We start from the raw sequence: 24,209 nt of genomic DNA, 5'->3' as shown, positions 1-24,209 counted from the left end.
ACTGCATATATAATCAGTCATCTGTAGAGGCAATTCCCAAGGCTCTGTTCAGCCAAAAGAGTTGAAAGTCTGGGTTAGGCTAAAGCTGGTTTTTCACATGCCTCTAGTTATTTCTTTTAATTTTTCTTCTTTAAGCTCCTAACAGATCATGCTTATGGAATGTCAGATCTTTCTGTATTTTAATAAGGTAGCGCCTCCACCTGAGCATGCCTTTGTTGGACAGGTCAAGTAGCAATTTTCTCAGCCAAATACACAGTGTCTGGATTAATCAGTCCCTCTTGTACGTTTCGAGGCTGACAGACACCTGTCTATCAAGTCAAGCGCCTTTGAAAAATCCTTAGGGCTCTCTAGTACAAAGGGGATTTTGCATTTCCAGACCAACAGATTAAAGTATTTTTCCTACAAATGCACAGCACTCAATTGTTAAGATTCAAATCAGTGTGCCAAAAAAAAAAAAAAAGGGGGGGGGCGGTGCCAAGTATCTTCTCATTCCTGCAAAGGCTGGCAAGTGCTTAGGGCAGTGATTTCCACTGCAGGTGCCAAGGGCAGACGCGGACAATTTCTCAACGACCCATGGCAAGCTCCGTGCAGGGGAAGCCCTAGGAGATGCCATTTGGTGAACGGCAGCAACCCCAGCTCTTGTTCCACCCGAGCTCTGAATCTGGTGCTGCCAAACAGCAGCATCTCCCTGCTCCCACCAAGATTTGACGCCAGGTCTCAAAACAAAGAGCGAGCGCGGGGTGACACAGCGCTGCAGAAAGGCTGCCCGTCCCACCTCTAACTGGTAGGTCCACCCACCGCGCTGAATTCACAGAGCGTCGAAGCCCTCGCAGCTCACCAATTCCAGCTCCAGCAGATGTACTATTAGACCTAGAGATGAAACCTGGTCCCTTGGGGGTCAGCCTGGCCATCCCCTGGGAGGGGATGAAGGCTCAAAACTTCTGCCTCCTGCAAGTGACGGTAACCGTAAAAGTTTCAGGGGATAAAAGAAACCTTTCCAACAACTATTACTGCTGCATGTTTAATGCTCTGGATGTAAACCCACAAATGGGTGGAAAGTTAGTCTCTCTCGTAACTCCTATAACCAGTTATTCCAGCTATTACTGTAATATTGTCATTCTAATTTTTTGTTCCAGGACAGCTGTTTAAAATATTACTTTTGTTTTCAGTCAAGCTGCATAATTATAAGCTGTGCACCAGCCATGAACAATCATGCATAACTTATGACTCTTAGCCAATCCTGGACTCTTTAATCAATTTTAGTCTGGCTTCATCCAAGAGATTACCCACCTCAAGAGGAGATTTGCTCAGGTAGGAAGAACAAGGGCTGCAACAAGATTTATCTATCCCGTGAAAAATCCTGCCAAGAAAGCCTGCTTGAAGGGCTACAAATAAAATATAGATAAAAAGGAGGTTTCAAATCTTAAAAAAAATAAAATTTCCAAAAGCACGAGCCAAAGCCTGCTCCTACTGGAGTTACACCAACTTACACTGCTTTTGAGAAATCCCACCTCTAAAACAATGAATGATTTACAAGTAATAGTTGCAGGTAGCTGCTCTTTAGTATATTTGAAAAAAAAAAAAAAAAAACAAACTGTAGTTTTAAAAAAAAAAAGTTAAAAAGAGAGAGACGCAGACACAGTTGGTCCAGGGACTATTATATTTTTGTTCTCCTTATATTTTTAAAGAAAAATAACAACTGATCCTTGGAGGAAAACCTGATCTGTTTTTCCTGAGCTATGTGGCAAGGGGAGAGAATCCAATCACCTGTTCATCAGTGCCACAGTACTGAAGTTTCTCGAAGCCCAGACAGTGACCCCAACCGTACCACCACTGAGCAAGAACCCGTTCCTTCAGAAATTTAAGTGAAACCGAAAATGAAATGGGGGGCAGGGGAGACTCTAAGAGTCCCATGCACACACTGGAGTCTGCAACAGAGGATGGCTTCCGTCCCCAACCCCAAGATAAGTGTGGGGCTAGAAATGACTAGGGTGCTAAACAGGCCAAGAAGAAAACAGGAAAGGCGAGCAGACCCTAGCAGCGAGGGTCCAACTTCCGAGGGCACAGAACACGCCGCGCGTGGGGCGACTCCGCAAACTGCCCACAAACAGCAAAGCAGGCACTGAAACTCCCACCTCGGAGCCTTCCCCCTCGATGCAACGGGGCGGTTTGTTGGCAGCCCTCCCCAGCCAGGCCTGTGGGTCCGGGGAGGAGGGTGGTCTCCCACGCTGCTGCCAGGTTGCCGTCAGCAGCTCTCGAAGCGGCACGCACGGCCCCAGCTTACCGCAGGCAGCTCTGCAATCGCCGGGGCGCAGCCACACTGCAGCGTGCGGCTTCCTGTCCTACGCAGCTCCTGCAGCGAGCCGCCGCTGCCGCAGAGCTCCCGTACAGCAAGATGGGGCAAGCTGGTAGAGCAGCGCTACTGGGACGCAGAGCCCTGGAAGGTCAAGGTCTCCCCTTTCGCGCGAAGCCTTGCGGAACGGATAGGAGCAAGGCGGCAAAAAGCCTATTCTGAACGAACCTCCTACGCGGGAGACATCAAGTCGCTGGCAACTCTGCCCCGCTTTCCCAGCTGGCCAACAAATGGCACGTGGTTTGCTCTAGTGACTGTCCGCCGTGGCCGGGGGAGAGGCGAGGCAGAGAGCAAAGGCTGCTCCGTGCCTCCCGGAACAGCCTCCGCAGCCCAGCCGACTGCTGAGCAGGGGCAGGGCACCGCTTCCCGGGGGGCTCTCAACACCTTCGTGCCGCCTCGCCCAGCTCCCTCCCACCGCCTGTACGACCACAGCCCATGAGAAACCAAAATCGTGCGGGCAGGACACGTTCTGCCTTTCCCTACCGCTTGCACGTACAAGCAGAGCTCTAGCTTTAGCTCTGCTGCGCACAAATTATTAAACATACATCTTGCTTTGTAACACCGTGCCAAATACCACCATGTCCAGTCCATCACTGGATTTTCCTCCCAACTCCTCTTGTCTTCCTCCTACAGCTTTTTTTTTTTTTCCTTTTTTCTTTTTTTCTCTTTTTTAAGTGATCACAGATTACTTTAATTTCCTAACAGGCAGATACTGACATCAATGCAGGACCACTAAATTAAAGGATGGCAACTGCAGGGCTTCATTTTCAGCTGTTTGAACGCTTGATTACAGCAAATACACCCATGCACACATTTGGTAGCTGGCATCAGGCTATCGGCTTTGCACATGCAACGTATGGACATCTGCCTGTGAACACTTATATATGCAGTTGCAGGCGAAAGAGGCTGAAAGTGGGACAGGGTCTCTGCTCCTGAGGGGACTTAGGAGCTTTGACAAACAAACAAACAAAAATCTTCCATTTCCATTCAATGAACAGTAACAAGTCAATAAACCTCAACAACCATTATTACCAACAAAACAAAAATCTTTCAACAGCTATAGAGCCCTGGGACACCACTTTAGCTATTACACTCCGGACACATGAGTTGCGAAGGGATGATGCTGACAGCTCACATTTTAAGTCTTTCACCAAGTACACAATGCAGGAAATGCCATTTGCGCTCTCCAAGTTCTGGAGATGATTGACAAACATATTTTCCATCACATATATTAACTCAACATAACTTGGCAGAAAAAACAGGAAGTTGTGCCAGTTTTGCTGTTTACAGTAATAAAGAAATAAATCACTGGCGGGTGCCAACAGGCGAGTTGGTGGCACTTCCCGTTTGGAAATGCTCCAAGGGCCATAGCAATGAGTTGGTGAGCAGAATTTCCTCAAAGTAAAACACTGACATAGCTGAGCTTAGCACCGATACAATGTCCCCTGACAAGGAAAGGGCAGGTGAGTGCTAGCAAGGGAGCGAGACCAGGTAGCCCATGGACCAGCCAGCACACACCAGAGACCTGGGTTTTGCCCGGAGAGGAACAGAACAGGCACCAGGTGGAAATACAAAAGGAGAAACAAAAAGATTGGGCAGAGAAGCAATAACAATGCTCTGGGTCTTGAGGAGAAGTCTTCCAAGGCACGGCACTCACCTCCAGTTTTAATTAACCTTATTAACAAATCTAGGCAGCTTATGACTCATTCACGACTTTACATTAAGCAGCAAAGTCTGCATCATAGTCTGAGTTTCTGTGTTCAAGACACTCTTGTTGGTCACCCAAGGTTCATCACTGCACAGCTACAGCAGAAGAGTGCTGTGTAACTTAGGGGAAATCCACTGGGTTGTACAATGTCAGACAAGGCCCCCAATATCCTCTTCATGGATCCAACCCAAGGAATTGTGGACCAATGTCAGAGAAGGCCCCCAATATCCTCTTCATGGATCCAACCCAAGGAATTGTGGACCCCTAAACAGCTGCAACACTCTGCAAAGAACCTCCCTGCAGTTGTCTCCCCAGCACCTTGCTCATTTACATACTTGTGTTGTTCTCCAGTATTCAGTGCTGGAAAATATTTTCTTGTTATTCATAGGTTTTATGGCATAATCTTAAACTTCTGTGGAATTCTTCTCATTTGAGTCTCCATTAGGTCTGTCACTATTTCTAAAATATCTTCCTACTACATATAATCAATTTGGTGTACTGCTGCTTTTCCATTTTTGTCCAATAGCTTTCTCCTTTATAAAACCAGGCCACAGCTGATGAGATCATGAACCATTAAAATCCATTAGTCCTCCAGATATAATCCATCAAATTTCTCAACACCCCAGGTAGAAAGGGGAAAGGTCACAACCTTCTGCTACTCTAACCATTTCTGCCAGAGACTTGCTTTTGAAGAGCCAAATTCTGTCTTTTTAATAACAGTTAAAAAGTTAAGTCCTGGTGGTATAGCAAAAGGCATTCTGCTGGAAAAGTCCAGCTATTTATGGTGCTTGATCACTACTAATGGGTGCTGTAAAATAAAAAAGAAAAAGGGTCCCAGAGTGAGATGCGATATGCATCTTGATGCCTGCAGCCTGATGGCAGGAAGGTGGGGTTCCGTGATATTGAGATTCAAATGCAAACTAAAAACTCTGCAGAGGGCTTGATTTGCAGGCACTTACCCTCTTCTTCCCTTCAACACAGAGTGCCAAAAAGATCTGTACTAGTAGAGGGCCTTGCAATGCCCAACACTATACTGTTCGGTTGGCAAATGTTTGCTGCATGAGGGGCCTGTCCTGATCATCGCTCACCTATCTCAGCCTGACTTCCAGAGCTGTTGTAGCACTACTCTAGGGATAGCCTCACCATCCACGTTTTGGGGTTCCAGCTAAGGGAACCTCCATGCCACCTAGGTCCACAGTGCTCACTTTCCCCCAGGGAAGCTTCCCACGCAGGCTGCCATCCCCTTGTTGGAACCCTGGTATCGCATTCCTACAGCGGTGTTGCTGTCTCTCTCCTAAAGGCAACAAGGCGTATGAAAGGAGCTGCACATACGGGATCATACACATCTCTGCCTTTTCAACCAAAGGATGCAAAGCCCCTTGGGGTGCTGAGGGAAACCCTACACCACCAATTTTATAGACAAGGAAAGCAACATACAGGGATGGCAGGAGCAGAGCTAGAAACAGTGCTTGTGGTCTTCAAAAGCCTGACCTAGCAGACTGCACGGCAGGCACAGTGCCTTGCAGAAGTGCAAGGAAGCCTCTGCAGCACCCACGAAAGCAATGTGTGCCTGGACTGCCCAGCGGTTCAGGCATCAAGAAGAGTCAATTGCTCCATGGCACCAGAACCCATCGTTCTTTTCAGTGACTATAAGGCCTTGCTCTAAGTGCATTAGGGTGGGGGGGACAGGACATGGGACACCACCACCACCACTTCTGTCAGTATCACAGTGAATTAATTTATGTGCAAAATGAAGTTATCAGGAAGATTTCTGACAAAAAGTGCAGTTTCAAATGCCATGTCTCAGTGGCATTCCAGTCTTTAGAGCTGCAGCTCCCATCACAGGTATCTCCATTTAAAGCCATAAATCCATTACTCATCCTTAGTGAGGACACAGAAAGGAGGGATTAATTCCAGCAACTTATGAAACCTGGAACCCGGCATGGACTGTAACACCATGGAGAAGCACAACCACCTATGCTCTGACCATTCGTTCCAGATCTTTAATTAATCACAGTGACTTCTCCCTTACTCCTCTCGCATCCTCACCTGGCAGTTTCCTAACACTGAAACGATTAAGGACGAACATTTATATCCAGCTAGCATTAATCCACCTCTCGCGCTCCATGTTGCAAGATGATCTGTTGAGTGATTTGAGATGGAAGGATGAAAAGCAAACTATCAAACATGGGTGGTGTCTCACAGGAGAGAACCTGCTTGGCACACCAGGAAAGATGGAGAGGAAGGTTAAAAGTACTTTACCCTCCACACTAACCCCTCTCCTATTCCCTGCTAACAGCTGATGGGATTGTTTAACATCCCTGGTACACGCATCCCAGAATGTCATGTAAAAGCAGTAGCAGTTTCTGGCCACGTAGCCAATTAGATGTTTCTGAAGGTACAAAGAAAAAGAGCACCAGGGCATACACTCCCCCAGCATTCCTGAAGGTATGATGCTTGCTCCTGGTGTCCAGATGTTACCGCTCACGTCTGAGCTCTAATTCCACGAGGTCCAGCACTGAGAGTCACAGTCAAGTCTTCACGCAGCAAAAAGAATGTAGATTGGGATCCAGTACACAGCTGATACGCAGCTGACAACACCCAGAAAGGACATGCCATTGCCAACATTTGCTTTGCCAAGTTAGATCATTTGTATAGTGGTTTTTGGTTTTGGGTTTGTTTTTCTATTTGGTTTTCTTTGCAGGGGGGTAAGTACCACAAAAATATTTCTGTAAAACAGCAGTGTAAAAAAGGGTGCGTAGATGAGGTTCTTCATAGTAAAGGACCCTGGGTTGTATATTTGTACTGCAAGGATTGTGAAGGGGAAAAAAAAAGTCACGAAATGCTGAAGCCAAGCACTGCAATGAGACAGACTGTCCACGACCAAGCAATTTTTAGTCCCATCAAGTCTGTGATTACAGTTTTCCTCATCTACCTCATGAGAGAGATGATTTCACCATGCACTTGTGACCATACAGTCATAGCTGTGACTCCAGCAATTGAGTTGAGATGGGAAGGAGCTGAAAAGCATCGGCCTCCAGCCCCCTCCAGGCCGCCGGATGGGTGACGAGGTGCCGTGTCACTGGGCTATGCTGTTCAGCTGACCCAGCCATCTGCCTCCATCCGAAGGAGGAGGCACTTCTGGGGCTTGCGTGCAACTGCAAGCTGACAGGCAGTTTGCTGGCATCTACCAACAGCATGCTGTCACGTATTTCCCCTTTTTAATACTTCTTTTTCCCTTTCCAAAGCATCTTTATCTAAGTCGCCGTTTTGATCAGTTTTGTCTAATCGCTTTGTTAATCACTGATGACTGAGTGCTATTAAAATATCACAATCAAATCTTGTGATTTGTCACAAGTAAATTCTAAAGTGTTACTAAATCAAACTGTGTAAAGTCACTCATTCACGATAAACTAACATAATCAGCAGGATTCACAAACCTGCACTGGCGACACCCTTGCTGAGGGGGGAACATACTACCTTAATTCCCAAAGCAAAATTTTATTCACTCCAAGAAAAGTGACATCAATTTTAGTCTTATAACCTTAACCAGAGAGCTTTCACCGGCTGAGGACAGAAACCCCTTGGACAGCATTTATCTTATTTGAAAATAAAATCAAATAACTTCCTTTCTTTATATTACAGGGCTCGGTAAACCTTAAAGCCGAGAAGCCAGTCAAACAGTTCCTCTCCTCTGTACGAGCAGGATGCTCAGTAATGACCTTGGGGGGAAGACAATGAAAGAGAGACAGTCCCTCTAATAACCGCCATACATCCCACGAAGTGAACCATTACAAACGCAGTCCCCTAAGAAAGGTCATAAAACACCTAACGCTGTTCAACTCCTAATATGCATGATATCGAAAGAGCCCTAGATAAGATTACAGACGTGAAGACTTAGATCCTAAACTAGCTGCACCGGAGCTGCTGACTAGATCCTTACCACCGCTGCACCATGAGTTTCGGCTTTTTATGAATCTAAAAGATTCCTCTTGCAGCCCAGCAGCGCTTGAAAGGCTTCTGGGACACTACCACACACAGTAATATGAAGCACTGGGGTGGTTTCAGATACTGACATAGAAAGTCTGAACAAGTAATGACCCACTGGAAAATCCATAGCGAGAGATGGAAAGATCCGGTACTCTTCAAACACCTACACGTTCCGACTGTGGCTTTGAAGCAAGCCACAACACTATCTATTGTAAAGAGCACCGTTCCTGTGGAAACAGTTGCTTAATATTGTTAGAGATGGAGTAAGAATAAATACTACAGGTGTACAGAATTTTGCAACTACCCATTCACTGGCTAAAAATATATGTATTTAAAAGCAAAAATAAAAAAAAGCTCCTGTTCTTATCATGACAGTGAAAAAAATTATCAGGCATGGTTAAAGAGTATTTTTGTGCAGCTGAAGCAATTAAAAAAAACAAACCCACATTTCTCTGCAAATAAAATTTCATATGCCCAGGACTCTTAACATAAGGAGACTGTTTAGTCAACCTAGAAATGAACCACAAAACTTATACTGAGAAAGTGTTGATGAGCTTTTTTGGGGTCAGGAAGATTCTTTCGGAACAATCTTTCAGGAGCCAAGCACAGGGGCACCGAAGGTTGTTTAAAGCCAGCAAGCCTCAGTTACTCTTTTCTCACCTAATGTTCGTGTTCAAAACAGGAACATGTACTTCCAAAATGTTACTAAAATAAGAAGTGGCATTGCTTAAAAACAATGAGTACTGCATATCCACTGCTGAGGCAAGTGTCTTTGCAGTAAGCTTATTTATATATAGAAATAAATCCACTGACCTCGTATTAATCACAAACACCGCTTTCTCTATGACAAAGGGAAATGACAAACTTTCAAGGACACATCAGAAACCTTCTGAGATTGCATCCACAGAAGCCAAAACATGTGACAACTTGAATGATCATTGCTACTCCTTGAAAAAATCCACCCAGACCCTACAATTTTGTTCTTGACAAAATCAGAACAGTGCAATTCTAAAATGAACCACCCGACGCTTTTGGATATAGCTTCAATTCTCCGTTCTAAGGTTCTTCTAAATTCTGTAGTTCTGAAGTTCCTAATTCTAAGAGTTTTACCCACCAAAGCAGTAACCAGAGGGAACACAACCTGTCAAAGGGATTTCCCCTCGTTACACACAGCGCTAAGCGAGAGCTGAAATGAATGTGCGTTGTGTCCTGTCTGCCCCACAACACGCACGTGTTTCTACACCACGAGCATTAACGCCCGGCGCTCCTGCAGCGGTGCAGCCACACGCAGCAACTGCTCACCCAGGACAAGCTAAAAGACATGGCTTTCAACACCTCTTCGGTGGAGCTTAGGTAACATCAGCGTGGGGTTTTGTACATGTCCAACGGTGGTTGTAGTTAACTGCTGGGAAGAGCATAGGTTTGCTTATGAACTGATAAATCATTAACCAAGTTCTTCAGTGGATACAAAATAAAGGGAAAAGCCGTCCTGGTATCAAGCTTTGATCACAAGGAGATTACTGTCCCCAGCCCGCCCAAAGCTTCCCCCCCTTTTCTTCCAACCGTCATCACTCCAGCGCAAAGGCAGCAGAATGGACGCTGCTTTCGCACGACTCTAAAACCACAGTTCACAGCACACCACATTAACTCCTTCGGGCTTTGACCGATGTTTTATTTAGTGAGCTCAGCTGTGAAACAGGGCAGGCAAGAAGCAAAGACACAAGTAGGAAGCACTCTACCTCTCCTGCTGCACAGCAATGGCTCATGGGGCAGAGGAGGACAAAAACCTGCTGGGTATCCTCCCAGATCTGCCCTGCACAAACTGCCAGAGCTCACAAGTCACAAGCCTGCTGAAAAAGGGCTCCATCGTGGTGAAACACAAAACGCATTCCTAGTCTGGATGACTTTGTGCACTTTCACCCAAATGACAAGGGTCTCATCCACACGAGCACATGACCGTATTTTGTCTACAAGGGGCTGAAAACCATTCTGTGAGGATGTCCAGCGTAGCCTGAATTTTGGATGCTTTATTCCTGAGCCTGCCAGACAGATTCAAGAGTTTGCTCTCCGTTTCAACACCATCACTCCAAGACAAGGACAAGCCTAAGGATTTGGATACAGCGAGTCCTGACCTGCAGAGACAGCACTGTAACAGTAAACGCAAGGGTCCCACTGCCCTCCAGCTAGAGCTAGAGATCTTAGCCCCAGCCTATACAGATCTGGAACATGCAAGAGAAACTGTATCTGCTTCTGTAACATCGCTGCCCATTTCTTTGGTCTGCATCATACCCCTTTTGTCCTTCAAAGGGAAAGGATAGAGCCCTACTGTCTGGGCTCACTAGCGCAGCTCTGGAACTTGCTCCTTTCTTCGACACGAGCGCAATGAACTCGATACTCTTCTAGGCTTACGCCAAAAACCATCAGCAAGATTCTGCAAAGGAAAGTGAAACATGTTCCTTCCTAGAATCAAGAAGACTGAGAAAAACTTTATCATCTGTATTGGCAAGACAGGCTAAATGTTAGTTGAGCTAATTACTTGAAAAGGCGGTCAAAATGAGTTACTATCATTAAGCACTGATGGGGTTATTATAATAGGGGCTAATTTTTGAGAGGAAGATGGTTTACCCTAGTGCAGCTAGGTTTCTACCCAGTTTTGCTCCACACCAAACCAAGAACATCTTAGTTGCTCATATAGTAGCTACTAAACCACCACAATTATGTCCCACTACATTAAGGAAGACTTACACCAGCATGTTTCATTAGCGTAGGTCTGTAAGCTGCCGCATCACAAGTCCCTCGCAGAAACAAGAGGCTGAAACTTCTAAGAAAGCAAACTGACTGTAGGATCATTTCCAACAATCTCCAATAATTCGCCCTCCCTCACAAGCCAGACTTGTGAGCAATTCCTGTGGGAGTACCCAAAGCCCCCACACTGGACTTTTTACTGTTATTAAGTAAACAGATAATGAAGTGATAGGTGTGGGGCTCCATCTTGCAAACTGACTATCAACAGCAGTACTCCCACAAAGCCCTATTAGGAGATGGAGGATCACCCTACACATTTGACACCACTGTAGCTTTTGTATTAAATAGTGTGTTCCAACCGAGTAGCTTTGACAAGAAATCCCACCATGGATTTGGACTGCACAGGAACATTTTCCTCCCATGGTTATATTTTTCTTCCAGGCTCGGGAGCAAAGTGCCTTACAGAATAAATTTTCATTGAACATATTAATGTTAGATGCTTCAGTCTGTGAATGACCTAGATAATAAACTCACTGCACAGAAGCCAATTCCTTCCTCTGCCTCAGAGCTCCATGAGCGCTCACTGTGCTCAATAAATAATGTACAACCCAGCCATCATTATAAACCCTTGTTGCATGCAAGAAGGAGGAAAGAGGTGTGTCCAGTTCTTCTCCCAATTAGACCAGTGCAAAGCTGGCAGCTTAACTCCATTGATGCTACTGGGAATCCACCGATGCAAACCTGGCAAGCAAAAGCAGAGGCAAACGCTGGCCTCCTATTCTGCTGCAATCTCACAGAAGAAGACACAGGCAAACTTTTTAGAGAGTGACATTTTGCAAGTAGTAAGAAAGGAGAAAGATGACTTCCATGTTGATGCTATTAAAAATAGATGCCAGAAAGAAGTGAGGTATGGAGAACAGCTTCTCATGGAATGTGCCAGGGTTTACGTGTGAGGGAAGGGTAAGAATTGGGCCCCACTGCATGAAAGGTTTCTCCCTCCTTTCTTCAGATTTAAAGCACTTAAATTCTAGAAGAATTAAAGGATATGAGATAGAAGAAAACATTCAGTAAATCAATCCCCAGATTTCACCACTTAGAACAACGTATTTTTCCTCCACTCTTCAATTCTGGGAACAAAACCAACAAGCTATATGGCCTTGTTTACCAAGGAAAATAAATGCAGGACAAAGTAGGAATTCAAACAGGATAAGCTAGTCTTTCATTAGTTGTTCTTGATCTAGAAGACCTTCGTTATTCTGAAGGAATTTAGCCCAGAATTGAATACATTTAGTACAGGATGAGCACGCTGACCAGTCTAGGTGGAGAGAATCACTCTAGAGACGCACTCACACGTAGACAAGCCAACTCCAATGCTATCAGAGACATCATTTATTTGCAACTATTTTGTCAGATAAAAGCGCTTAAGAGTACAGACATCCCATGCTGATCTTTACTGTCATAGTAAAACTGTCACCCTCTTTCCTATCCAGGCCATAGAGCGAGCCAGCTCCGGCGAACTGACGCAACCCTGAATGATCTTTCTGACCGCGCACGTCTCTCTCTGACTCGCACCTACAGCACTCGGCATAGTTATGACTGGTCCCTGCTTGAACCTACTACAGCATCTATAAAACTGTGAATGATGGCAAATATTTTCTATCCAAAAGCAATAAAATGATTCCCAAACTAAGACCCCATTGCTGCCACAGGAGGTTTAAGATACTAAAGCAAGTGGAGATGTATAGAAGACTTTAATTTACAAGTGTATAGAAGACTTAAATTTACAAGTGATGTCTTGCTTACATGACAGAGTAAAATTAAATTTACTCAAGAGAAAAACACAAAATACAGTACTTTGCTAAAATGGAGACTAATGACAAAGACCCAAGAAAAAAAATAAGAAACACGCAAAGGAAAAACAGAAACCACAGAGCAGGCCAGAGAGAGGGCTAGAAACCAGAAGTGCTGTAGGGAGGTATGAGCTGCTTTTTCAGACCAAATCAGACCAGCTGACAAGTCAAAATCCCACCTCTAAGGATGGCTAATACTAAACATGAGACAAAGGCAGGAAAAACATCTCAGTGTTCTGATATGGAATTACCATCTCAAATCCCCCTTCAGCTCCTAGATGCATATTGTCAGACTATCTGTCAGTATAAGTCTTACTATTAGGTGCAATGTCCTGGGACAGCACAGATACCCAGCCTGTTTCTCACATCCGCTCCCTCACTCGCCTCCATCTGAGAGGTTACAGGGCTCTGATCTGTCAAGTGTTTTCACACTGCAAATGATTTTATCAATTTGGTTTTTTTTTTAAATGTACAGCAGATGTGTAATAATCACACACCAAATCACACATTTAGAAATACGTCCTGCATGAACATATTCTCCTCCTCTCCTCCTTTTGACAGAAGCATTTGTATTGCAATAAAAAGTTAAAAAAATTCCACTAAGGCCTACACAGCATTGTCATGTTGGTTAAAAAAACAGAATAAATACTCTATCACCCATCTCAAAAGCTGAAGTCACCTACCAAAGCTGCCCAACTGTCGTTCCTGCACCAGTACTTCATCTCCTGTCTGTTCAACAGCAAGGACACCTCTCCTGGAAGGAGTCTGGAAAGCTGCCACCGTATCACTGATACAAATACAATCAACTCACTCATGAAACTCAATACTTATGAAACTTGGCAGGTGAACACCAAGAAAAAGTCCTTATGTAACGTGATCTACAGGTTCACACTCCCCTCCCTCCTCCCCTGCCAACATTTTTTTGCATTGGCAAAGCTCGTGGGTAACTACAGTCATAGCAGCACGCTCTTATTCCAGTGCAAGCTGCACCGACACGAAGGGCAGGTCTACACCGTCTAATGGAGCACAGAAATTCCCATCCAGCAACAAGGAGGGCCAGCGGACAAGCTGAAATCTTAGCCCAGACCTGAAGTCCCAAACGCCCTGTGTCTGTGCAGTCTGGGCTGCTATCCTTCCCAGGCTGGGCTTCATTGGTTTGCAAGGTGCCACTCAGAGGAGACAACCCTGGATGTGACATCCACCTGTCACACAGACAGGACACCGGCAACCCTTGTCTGCGGCGGATGCACCTCTCTTGTTTGAGAGCTGCATCCCTCCATCAGGACACGGATCACAGGTGGGCTAGAGAGCATGAGGCTTTCTGGAGATGCAGTGGGTCCCTCAAGGAAGACAGTGGCCGAAAACACACTGGAGGCTGCCAGAGCAACCCTTCTGCCTGCAACCTGCCCCCTGCCCCACATCTGAGGAGCCCCAGGAAAGAGCAAAGCAGGGAGCGGGTCGTCAGCCGGTAAAACAGCTCTGGCAGGCCTGTGCGATAGATCTGGTCATTGATTAGATGCCTCTGGTCTAGCGTAACAAGGGCGCAAGGGCACACAAGGCCTCGCAGGGGCAGTGAAAAAGCAAATTTTTCCATCACCTTGGGCCCAGCACAGACGCTGAGGTTTTAGCGCTGAATATCAATAGTGCCAGAATTGCTAAGGAACGCTTGCTCTCGCACAGCATCGCACTAACGCAACGAAACCTGGCTTACATCTGTTCGTGACGCTGGCTTTCAAAATAAAGCATTATGTTTTCCTCAGCAACTGACTTCCCTGAGCAATGAGAACATCTCATGATGTCAAAGAATAAAAAATGTCAATTGGCATTGCAGAAATTTAAGTCGTTTGTCTGGCCTACAATAAGTGGCTTAGCAACATTAATTGGAAGCTTCAGGATGCACTTTGTTTTAGACATACATTTGCTATCTTTGATGTAATTGCAAAGCAAATCTTTCCCTCGCAACCAGCCAGGGCTTCTTGTACCAGCACAACGGAGGGCATGGCTCGGGAGAGGAACGACCGCCTGGTGAGCTCCACCAGGACACGCCGCCAGGTTAGTTATCCAGGACTCCAGCCTGGTTCACTCCACGGCCCCACAAATAACGCAGGGGTGGAATAAGTGATCAGAACAAAGATTGCTCACTGTCTCCAGAAGAAATTAAGTCTGCAGCATGGTTTGAGATGTATTAACTGCGTGCCTAAATAAGCTGAGATTCGGGAGGCAAGAAGGCGCGATGCCTGATCCAGAACCCTTTACAGAAGCTGCCAGCAACTCATTTCACTTGATGACTCTTCTGCTCGTCTTTTTCTCCATGGTTACACAAAAGATCCCCAATTTCTTGATTGTATTAGCAAAGCACAATAGCTACAATGGAGCCTAAAACATCAAAGGAGCTTTAATAGTTTGCAAAGAAAGGGTGGGAGTCTTATTCAGTTCAGTAAGGGATATGCTTTCATATTGAATTACACTGTAAATCAGCAGACTTTCTAATGGCATTTCAATAGCTTAAACGGCCCCCTTGACAATCTTTTCTGCGGGGTTTATTGCTTATAAGCTCAAAATGGCCAGAAACCAAATCGTTACTCGGAGAATACTCCAAACAGAAAGCCTCGGATGGCCTGGATGAAATGCATTTTTACAGAAAGACCTGTGGTAAAAGCTAGATATAAAACGTGAACAGAGTGAGGCAAGGCCCGCGGGGTGCAGAGCGCAGGGCTGGGTCAGAGCTTTCTGGGGTGCTGGGCTCACTTGCGCTGCGTCACCCCGCTGGCTCCCTCCTCCTCCTCCTCCGCACGCAGCCTCTCTGGAAAGGGCAACCCCAGGGCCGGGGGCACGGGTCTGCAAACACCCTCAGGAGCTGCTTCTGCCATGACTAACGCCGCTGAAGGAGACGCGGGCACCAGCCCTTGGGCTGCCCCTCTCCCTCTAACCGGGGCTTGCAGGTAATCTGGTGGCAACACCACCAGCTGAGCAACAGGCAGCAGCAGGAACAGCAAGCTGACCCCGGCGCCAAAGTCAACCCCACACCTCAGCAACCACATTAGCAAGGGCTTTGACAAACAGCTCTAGAAAACCTCGTGTGACGTGTGAGCTGGGGCCTTTCTCAGCCGCCTGCTCCACCCCATGCCGAGAAGCTGCCCCCAAGCCGGAGAGCCGAAGCGCCGGTGCGTGGGCTGGCAGGCAAAGGCAGCGCGGGCTGAGATGCAAACTGCGTAGGGAGCGGACCGGGCTCTGGCTGGAAACCTGTGTGCCCACCACGCCGCTGAGCCAGAGGGCCTGGGTACCTTTCAGTGGGGTTTGGGTTGAGCTTTCGGCTCGGTGGCTGCTCGCGGCCGGGGAAGGCGACGCGGTGATACTCGCACAGCCTACCCCAGCCAAACTGCACTGGGTGGGAAAGCGTGCTCCTCTCCCGCACACCTCTCCGCCGTTCCCAGAGCCCCTCCCAACTCCAACAGCATCAAAGCAACAGTCCTCAAGACGTAGCTGTGGAAAAACACACTAAGGAATACACTAGAGAGCCAGCACCGCAGCAGGACCAGGCACCCAGCTGCATGAAGGACAGCCAACCTCACACCCTGCTGCGCCCGGTTCGAAGCCAGGGGACGAACTCCAGCCCCACAGACCCCTAACTGGCATCCCAGTAGCTCCGACCACTGGAAACTGGCTCTTCTCATGCTTTGACCAAATCTTTCCAGCCTAACGCACTCTCACGCAAAACGCCTGCGCTCTCCAAGGACGCTCACAGCTGCCAGACAGGCTGTTTATCAGGGAGTTGCTCGTGGATGAGTGAGAAATAGGACTCCTAACCAGCTCAACTTCTGATGCTGAAACAGGGCAGCAAGCGTGCAGCTCTTTGTGACACAGTCAGCTCCAGTCGTTCTCATCTGCCTTGATCAGTAAAACTGTTATCAGCATCACACGCCCCAGGATTATTTAATACCTGACAAATAGCAACAATTTCTCCTTTACTTATTTATTACAGCCTTTGTTTTAGGCTGCAGGGCACTCTTGGGTAGCCTTGGTGCACAGGACTCTGCTGGGATTTTGAAGGGTTTGTTTGTAGGGCTAAAGGAAAGAAACAGAAGCTGAAATTCTGGTAGCTTTCAAAAACCATCTTACCTTCCGCAGTAGTAAAATGCTCCACTCTCTCCACTATTCCCATTCAACATAATAACTGCATATCAGTAATAACAATTACAGAAACAACTTAAAACTTATCAAGAAATAAGGAAGGAGCTTAGTTTACTCAAGCCTAGCGTGCAATTAATGTGCAGCATGGCTTTCACACTGTCATAGTTCTGCACTATGTACATGGTTGTCATGTGCACGGAAGCAGAAATCGTATGGACAGACTACTATTGCTCTTTATCTCAGCCTGCTACTGACCTATGGAAGGAGACGCCATTTACTCCCGCTCGACAAGCTGCACTCCATCTCGACAGGTGGGCACAGGCTGATGCAGACACAAACTACTGCATCGCAAAAATCCTCTGTCAACAGCTATAAAGTATTTTTGGCTTCCTGATGCAAGTTTTGCCCACCTGGAGAGCACTCTGCAGCGAAGCGGGAGTTAAAACAAGAAGCAACCATATCATATTTGACCTGCAGCACCCTGGCTCTCTGCCAAGGTCACGATGCTCTGGGCAAGAAGTTGCATTCTCCTTTAACTCTTCCATTTAACATTCAATAAATACAACTGCATATGAACACGGGGAAAACACAATTCTTTTTGCCTCAAGAAGGAAAAAAATCATAGGAAAGGATGCAGGCAAAAGAGCTCAACTTAAGGAGTGCATGAGAATTATTTGTCTTAATCTCTTCCTGCACACATGAGCAAATGGTAACAAACTCATCAGGAAGTTGTGATCGGCTCATTAATCTTATAGTGCATCTGTTGTCTAATTTCCTTCAGTATACTCTGATAATTTGCTACTTCAAGATCAAGGTTTAATTTTAACTCCTTGTTAAAGTCCTAGAAATTATGACATCTCTACCCAGGGACTAATAATTTTTACAATTGTAATTAAATAATTCCCTAGTAACAATGCAATTCAGTATCTGTAAATGGTGTTTCCCCAAGCTTAAAAATTACTGCAGCCACTACATAAAACTCATAGGAATAATCCTATGTATAGTAAACATCTCCCCTTCCAGTTACAACTTAGTACTCCAAATTATTTATGTTGTTTCACTGAGATAGGACTCCTTCCTATACTGCACTCATATACAGTTAAAGAGAAGATACTACCTTTTAAAGATGCATATGCCAAATAAAAACATCTTAGCACACACTAGTGCAAAATTAAATGTTTTAAAAGACAAGTTTCAACCCTGATACAAATCGTAACGTAACAGCTTTCGGATAGCAGCCAGCTTAATTCTCTACTGCCTTGCACCTGGCAGGGTCATGCGCACCCGTGTAAAATGCTACCAGTCAGGTTTGCACAATTTCACACCCACACAGGAAAATGCCTACCAGAAAGAACATGGTACCGGAAAGATCGCTCCCAGTTTTAACTGCATTAAAGCATGTTGAAGGCAAGATGGCATTTAATTGACAATATTAATAAAAACTGCTGCTCTGCAACTTGACAAGTAAATATGAGAAATGGGAAACGGAAGGATCTTGAAATTAATAAGCTCCAACAGATTTGATCTGCCTCAAGTTGCTCAAATGTGTTTAACAACTAACACACAAACTAAAAAATATCTAGACTGTGCTAACGTGTTTACTAGAAAGACTTCAGAAAACAATCAAAAAAGGTTACAGGAAAAAGGGTCATTTTAAAGAGCCTCTGGAACATGGATTTTAATGCAAACCATGAACCCATTCCCTAACTCTGTTCCAGTACCCAGTGGGATGACTCAGGTGTATAAGCATTACTGATGAGACAGTTCATGTCCATACACTTACTCACCTGCGTAAGTGTTTGGGGTCATAATTGCAGTGATGTACCTGCAAGTCATCTGGGAAGCACCAATGCTTACACACCAACTGCTCCTACCTGCCTCTCGCTGACACTTCCTACAGTTGTCACAAGAGCTGGCGGCCAATGTTGTAACTAATCACTTTTTTTTTTTCCCCCAGCAGGAGAAAAATCCACGTTTATAAACAGAGCAGCACAAGCCTGAGAGCTCACGCCAAAACTTTCAGACCGGCACGTGAGCTGAGGGACTGTTCCAGGTAATCCCCGGCAGCTCGGCTCTCCAGAGGAGAGCTCAGGGAGCAGGGGCAGCAGCAGCCCTGCCCTGTTTGGCCGTTATCAATCCAAGCATTGGACTGATACCAGCCGGAGCATTTGGAGTTTACCAATATATTGTTGTCCTTGTCTCTGAAAAGTGAACATAAAAATTCTATTTCAAATCAAAATGAAAAATCTTGCACAGCCAGGTAAGTGTAAGCCAGGTTAAACTTTGAGGATTCACCAATTTTCTCCTCGCTCCATTCAATCCTTCCTTGCCTATATGTGCTTTTGCTTTGGGGATGGAAAAAGGGCAGTATGAAGGATTTCAGAGTGGAGGTGTTGCGAGTCATCTACAAATCCCTTGTGGTGTCTTGTATTGTGCCAGCAGTTCGTGGACCTTGGGTAAGTACAAACCAGCATTTCCTATCCTTCTGATTACACAAAACCCCTTGACAGCCTTGCTGGATTTATCAAGACATATTAAATTATCAGGGCAAGATGCTGTTCCCTGTCATCATGTGATCCTGGCTGCACGCTACACGAGATGCTAATGAAGCAAGTCAAACGGGAGGGGAGAGGAGAAAGGGAACAGAAGATGAACACTTGCTCACTCCCCACTAAATCCAGCCCAGCTGTAATTTTTAGACATTAATGGAAAAGGAGAGCAGCAGCTCTTAGCCTCTGTCTATGTGCCCAGATATAACATCAGTTCACATCAGTCTAGTTAAAAAACCTCACTGATTGCCCACCCCACTGCACGCATCAACTCACAGGTACAGGAGTTCATAAAACAAGTGCCTATACAGCAGGGATAAGAAACTTTTCCCTCACAAAGGCCAAACAAGCACTTCAGGCCACAGACTGCATCTGTCCTAAAAACCAGCACTGCAGCATGGATGAAATGAAAGAAACAGTGGGCCCCTAGACACGCACCCATCCACACCAGAGGCGATATTATTATGGATGTTTTAGTAAATACGGCCACCGCCTTTGCAACAGAGCAGTCCGACGCCACGTGCAGCCAGACCCGGTGTGACCGGGACGCCAGCCTCCCGAGGGGATGGGGCCGCTCTCAACAGCGAAGAGGAAACACCCCCAGAAAATCAAACACGAAGCAAGCCCTCAAAACCACAGCTCTCTGTCCTGACCTTACTCCTTTGCCCTGGCCCGTATGGGTCCGTTCTGTATTTAAAATCTGTTTTAGCACGGGTCCCAGGAGCAGTTTCTCTCCAGCAGCACAACTAGCCTGGGAAGCCGCGTCCGCACCCACCGAGCAAACCCCCGTGAACTCTGCTCTGGCTGGGCTGTCAGGGGCAATACCTGAGCTAACTCGTTTGAGGCTAGCTTGGATCCCTCTGCCCTACACGAAATCACATCAGTGACTGTCTCAGGGAGACCACCTTTAGTGCATGAACTGCAAGCCTATCCATAGGGTACCTAAGTACAGCCCAAGAATTAAAAAAAAAAAAAAAAAGTACCAATATACACCTACTGATCAATCCTGCAACTGGTATTTCCCTGTAAGCACCCCAGAGGTCTACAGCTCAGCATCACACCTCAGTCACAGACACCGGCTGAGAACAGAAAGCACCAGCATTCTCCCCAGCGATATGATCGAGATGCCTATCTGTTCTCTACAGTGTCAGCTCTCTTTCCTCCACGTCTGATTTTATTGTGGTGGTTACCTGACCACGCGTGCTGAACTTCCTGGCCTCATAAAGTTAATACCTATCTTAACCTCGGAAATTCTCAGCTCCTCTGCACCTTCTCTACCCAGAAGAAATGCCCTTTTTTTTTTTTTTTTTTTTTTTTTTCTTTTTTAACCTAACACTTACAAGTAAACTACTGTCTGGATCAATACAGTCGCTTCCTCCTCCTTTACAGTACTGGAAGCAAAGGCACAACTTCAGAGCCTGCACTATTCCTTTCACCTACCATTAGGACTAAGACACAAATGAGGTTCTCTGGGCCGGATGCAAGTGACATCTACTTGGAAATAACCTAGAATTAGCTGCAAGTGAAACTGTGTTCAACCAGCCCGGTGGTGTACATAATAGAAACAAGACTAGTCCTGCCATTCTGTTAAGAAGTCAAAGAAATTTGCATGCACACATCAAACAATTGTGCAGGCATGTGTAGATTTGAGCAGATCTAGGATCCGGGTATCCAAGTACGTCTCTGTGTGCTAAGTAAAAGAGGGAAGGTACGTGATCCTGTGAGCCTGCTGTGTGCTTTGCTGGTTATGTATTACAAGCCTCTTCTCTGGTAGTCTACAAAGAGGAGAGACTTCAGAGCGCTCGGCTACGGGGTCCTGACCCTCAAGCTATGACAGCTGAGACTTTTTGTTCTTAGGGTCCCCAAAATGCATCAGCTGAAACAGCAGTCTAAATAGCGTTCTAGGCACAGGTAAAGCACAGAAGCAGGGACAGAGGCACGAAGGTACACCTGTGTGAGCGCGGACACACACGCCAGGCTGCGTGCATCTGCAGCACAGGCGTGCGAGGACAAGCCCCAGCTCTGCACGTCCCCTTCGAGCGCCTTCATTCATTCGGAGCGGAGGACGGCTCCAGCTCCTCCTGGAGATGGCTACTCACCCAGCCCTCGAAGCTGTCGCTGGGGCCCGCGGAGCGCAAGAGGTCCTGGAAGTGCAAGGTGCAGTTGGCCACAAAGTCATCGTAGCCGATGGGGGTGTCGTGGAAGACCGACAGCTCGATCTGATGGCCGTCGGTGACCGTGGCAGAGAACTCCTCGTTGTAGGTAGGTTTGTTGGTCTTCTGCTTGGTGCTGGTCTGCCCGACGCGCACCTGGTCCACGCTGACGGTGACATAGGGGTCCAGGAGCTGGTAGCCCTTGCGGAAGAGCGAGTGCCGGAGGGACCAGCGGGTGGGCTGCAGGCCCACCGCCTCCCCGATCCGCACCTTCAGGTACCCGTTGAACTTCATGGCTCCGGACATGGCCGCGCCCCCGGGGCGCCCGGCAGCCCGGAGGATTGCCAGAGCCCTCTCACGCCGAGCCGGGCCGGCAGCCAGCCCCGCCGCGCCTCCTCCTCCTCCTCCTCCTCCTCCTCCTCAGGGGGCCGGGCGGCGGCGGCGCGCCCGCCCCCGGGCCATGCCGGGACCCCGGAACCCCCCCGCGCACCGCCCACCTCCCGCGGCCGCGGGCAGCCGCTCCGCCGCCCAGCCCCACACCGCCGCAGCGCCCGGCCCGGGCCTCTCCTGCCGAGGGGGAGCGGCGCGGCGGGGGACACCTGGGGCGTGGGACGGCGCCGGGCGGGGAGGAGCCGCGAACCCGCGCCGCGGGGGCGGGCCCGGGGCGGGGCGGGGCGGGACGGCCGCTGGCTCGGCCCGGCCCGGTCCCGTCGCGGCGGTGCCGGGCGCGGCGCCCCCCGCCCTCAGCGCGGGTGCGGCCGCAGCAGCCCGGCGCCCGGCCGAGAGGCGGAGAGCGAGGGGCGGCCGCCCGCCGAGCCCCGGGAAGGGCGGCGGGGAGAAAAACCCCGGCGGCGCCCGGTTGCGGGGCGGGCGGGCTGCCCCGGCGCTGCGCGGGGAGGCGGCCCGCCCTGCCCCGCCCTGCCCCGCCCTGCCCCGCCCTGCCAGATCGGGGCGCGGCCCCCGCCCGCCCCGCTCGGCTCCGCTCGGCTCCGCTCGGCTCCGCACTGCCGGGGGAGCGGGGGCTGCCCCCGGGCCCCCCTGGGCCGCCTCGGCGGGGCCGCCCGGGCTGCCTCGCACCGCCGCTCTTGCAGCAGGCGCCTTGCAGCCGGGGGTGCCGGAGCGGGGCCTGCATGGCGAGAACGTGGAGGGAGAAGGCGAGGAGAGGTTGCTTTTGCCAGGAAAAGTTCATTGTCGCGACTCTGCCGTTGGGGATTAATCGCGCGTCGTTAACCTTCGTGGCGCTCGGCGGGCAGGGTTTGTTTTGGGGTGGATTTCTTTGGGGTTTTTTTATTGCACTTAATAAAAGTCAGGATTTAAATACTTCTAATTACTTTCCGAAGTTCACAGCGAAATGGTGTGGACTGGGTAGGGCAACAATGAAATCCCTCCCGGTGATACTGTTTGGCCGGTGTTGTCCGAATTGGGCTGCAGTCCCCGCAGCCGAAGAAGATGTGGTCATCTGAATGTCCCCGCCGCAGCTGGAGGGTGCCGAGGCTGACTGAGAGCGTGCAGCCTCTTTTGTGTGTGTGTGTCTTTCATTTTTTCCCTTTCTTTTACTTTTCCGGCCTGTTCCTCACCCCTCAGCCCTTCATCTTGCCCATTCTGCCCCTTCCCCAGCAGACTGCCCCTGGTTTCCCACCCCCTTTCCTTCCCACACCCTTCTCTCCCTCTAGACGCTCCACATTTTGCAAGAGCACCAAGCCAAGGCTCCTTCCCATCTCAGACAGAGCAGGGCTCCTGTTGCCTTCTCAGGAGAGAGCAGGCACAACAGGTTCAGTTAAACATGATCATTCCTCACATGGAAGCAACGGTTCTGCCAGAAAAACTTGTAGACCCTTAAATCAGACTTTTGACAGGTCTCCTTGAAGACTTCTAAGTTCTTTGATCTGCCACTACTAGCTAGAGAAAAGAAGTGTTTAAAAATTTTTTGAGCTTGGTTAGGACAGTTCATCCTGGGGAGGAATCTCAGAAATTGCCAAACTGCACAAAATCCAGCCACCACAGAGTCCAGGATCTTGTCTCCAGGAGTGACCACCGCCAGGTCTTTTAACAGAAGGTATGGCCGAGCAAACACAGAGTAGTCTGTTCCCATAAAAGACTTAAAGATTTAGGGCTTTTTTTGTTGGATTGATGTTCCTTCTGAAATGCATTTTAGCATTAGCTATGATCATTCTGGGTAGTTTTCCCTACAGATACCCTGTTTTTAATCTTGGATTCCTCTGTCCCACAGCAGTGAGCTGGTCAGAAATAAACATTCCTTTTTATCAGCTGTATATCTGCTATCACTTTAATTGCATTAATTTTAATGTAATGGCTGCAGACAAGACTTAAAGACAGCCTAAATTTTAGAGCACCCAGCGTGAATGTCCACAGGTATGAGGCTGAAGGCCTTGTAAAGGCTGTAGCGCTCACTCTCCAAACTCCAAATTATCAAACATAGATTTTACTTTGCTTAGAGGCCTTCAAATTGCTCAGCGCAGTAGCAGTGAAGACTGTTGATTTTAAAAGAATAAATTTTGGCTTAGTGCAGCATGTCCAGTTTGCTTCTAAGTTTCTTGTGCTGGATCTGTTTGCCTTATGAAAATTAAAACCTCTGTAGGCTTTTTAGAAGTCTGAATATCAGCTTAGATTCACAAGAGCCCTTGGAGGTTGGAGACTATAGTTCACAGATTAACATGAATTACAACTGCAAACTGTTATAATACTGTCAAAATTTTTCTCCTTACCTTG

General features: G+C 47.7%; 1 protein-coding gene across 1 annotated transcript in view; it reads right to left on the bottom strand.

The window, feature by feature from the left end:
• PRKCH (protein kinase C eta) overlaps nucleotides 1–21,785 on the bottom strand; it is a 119,295-nt gene extending 97,510 nt beyond the window's left edge. Inside the window, exon 1 of the mRNA XM_075711817.1 lies at nucleotides 21,426–21,785. Coding sequence (XP_075567932.1) covers nucleotides 21,426–21,785 — 360 coding nt within the window. The remainder of the gene's footprint in view (nucleotides 1–21,425) is intronic.
• Nucleotides 21,786–24,209: the final 2,424 nt, after the last annotated feature.

The sequence above is a fragment of the Pelecanus crispus genome, chromosome 6 (genome assembly GCF_030463565.1).
Source record: "Pelecanus crispus isolate bPelCri1 chromosome 6, bPelCri1.pri, whole genome shotgun sequence".
Classification (NCBI taxonomy): Eukaryota; Metazoa; Chordata; class Aves; order Pelecaniformes; family Pelecanidae; genus Pelecanus; species Pelecanus crispus.
This window is presented reverse-complemented; position numbering and strand designations above follow the sequence as displayed.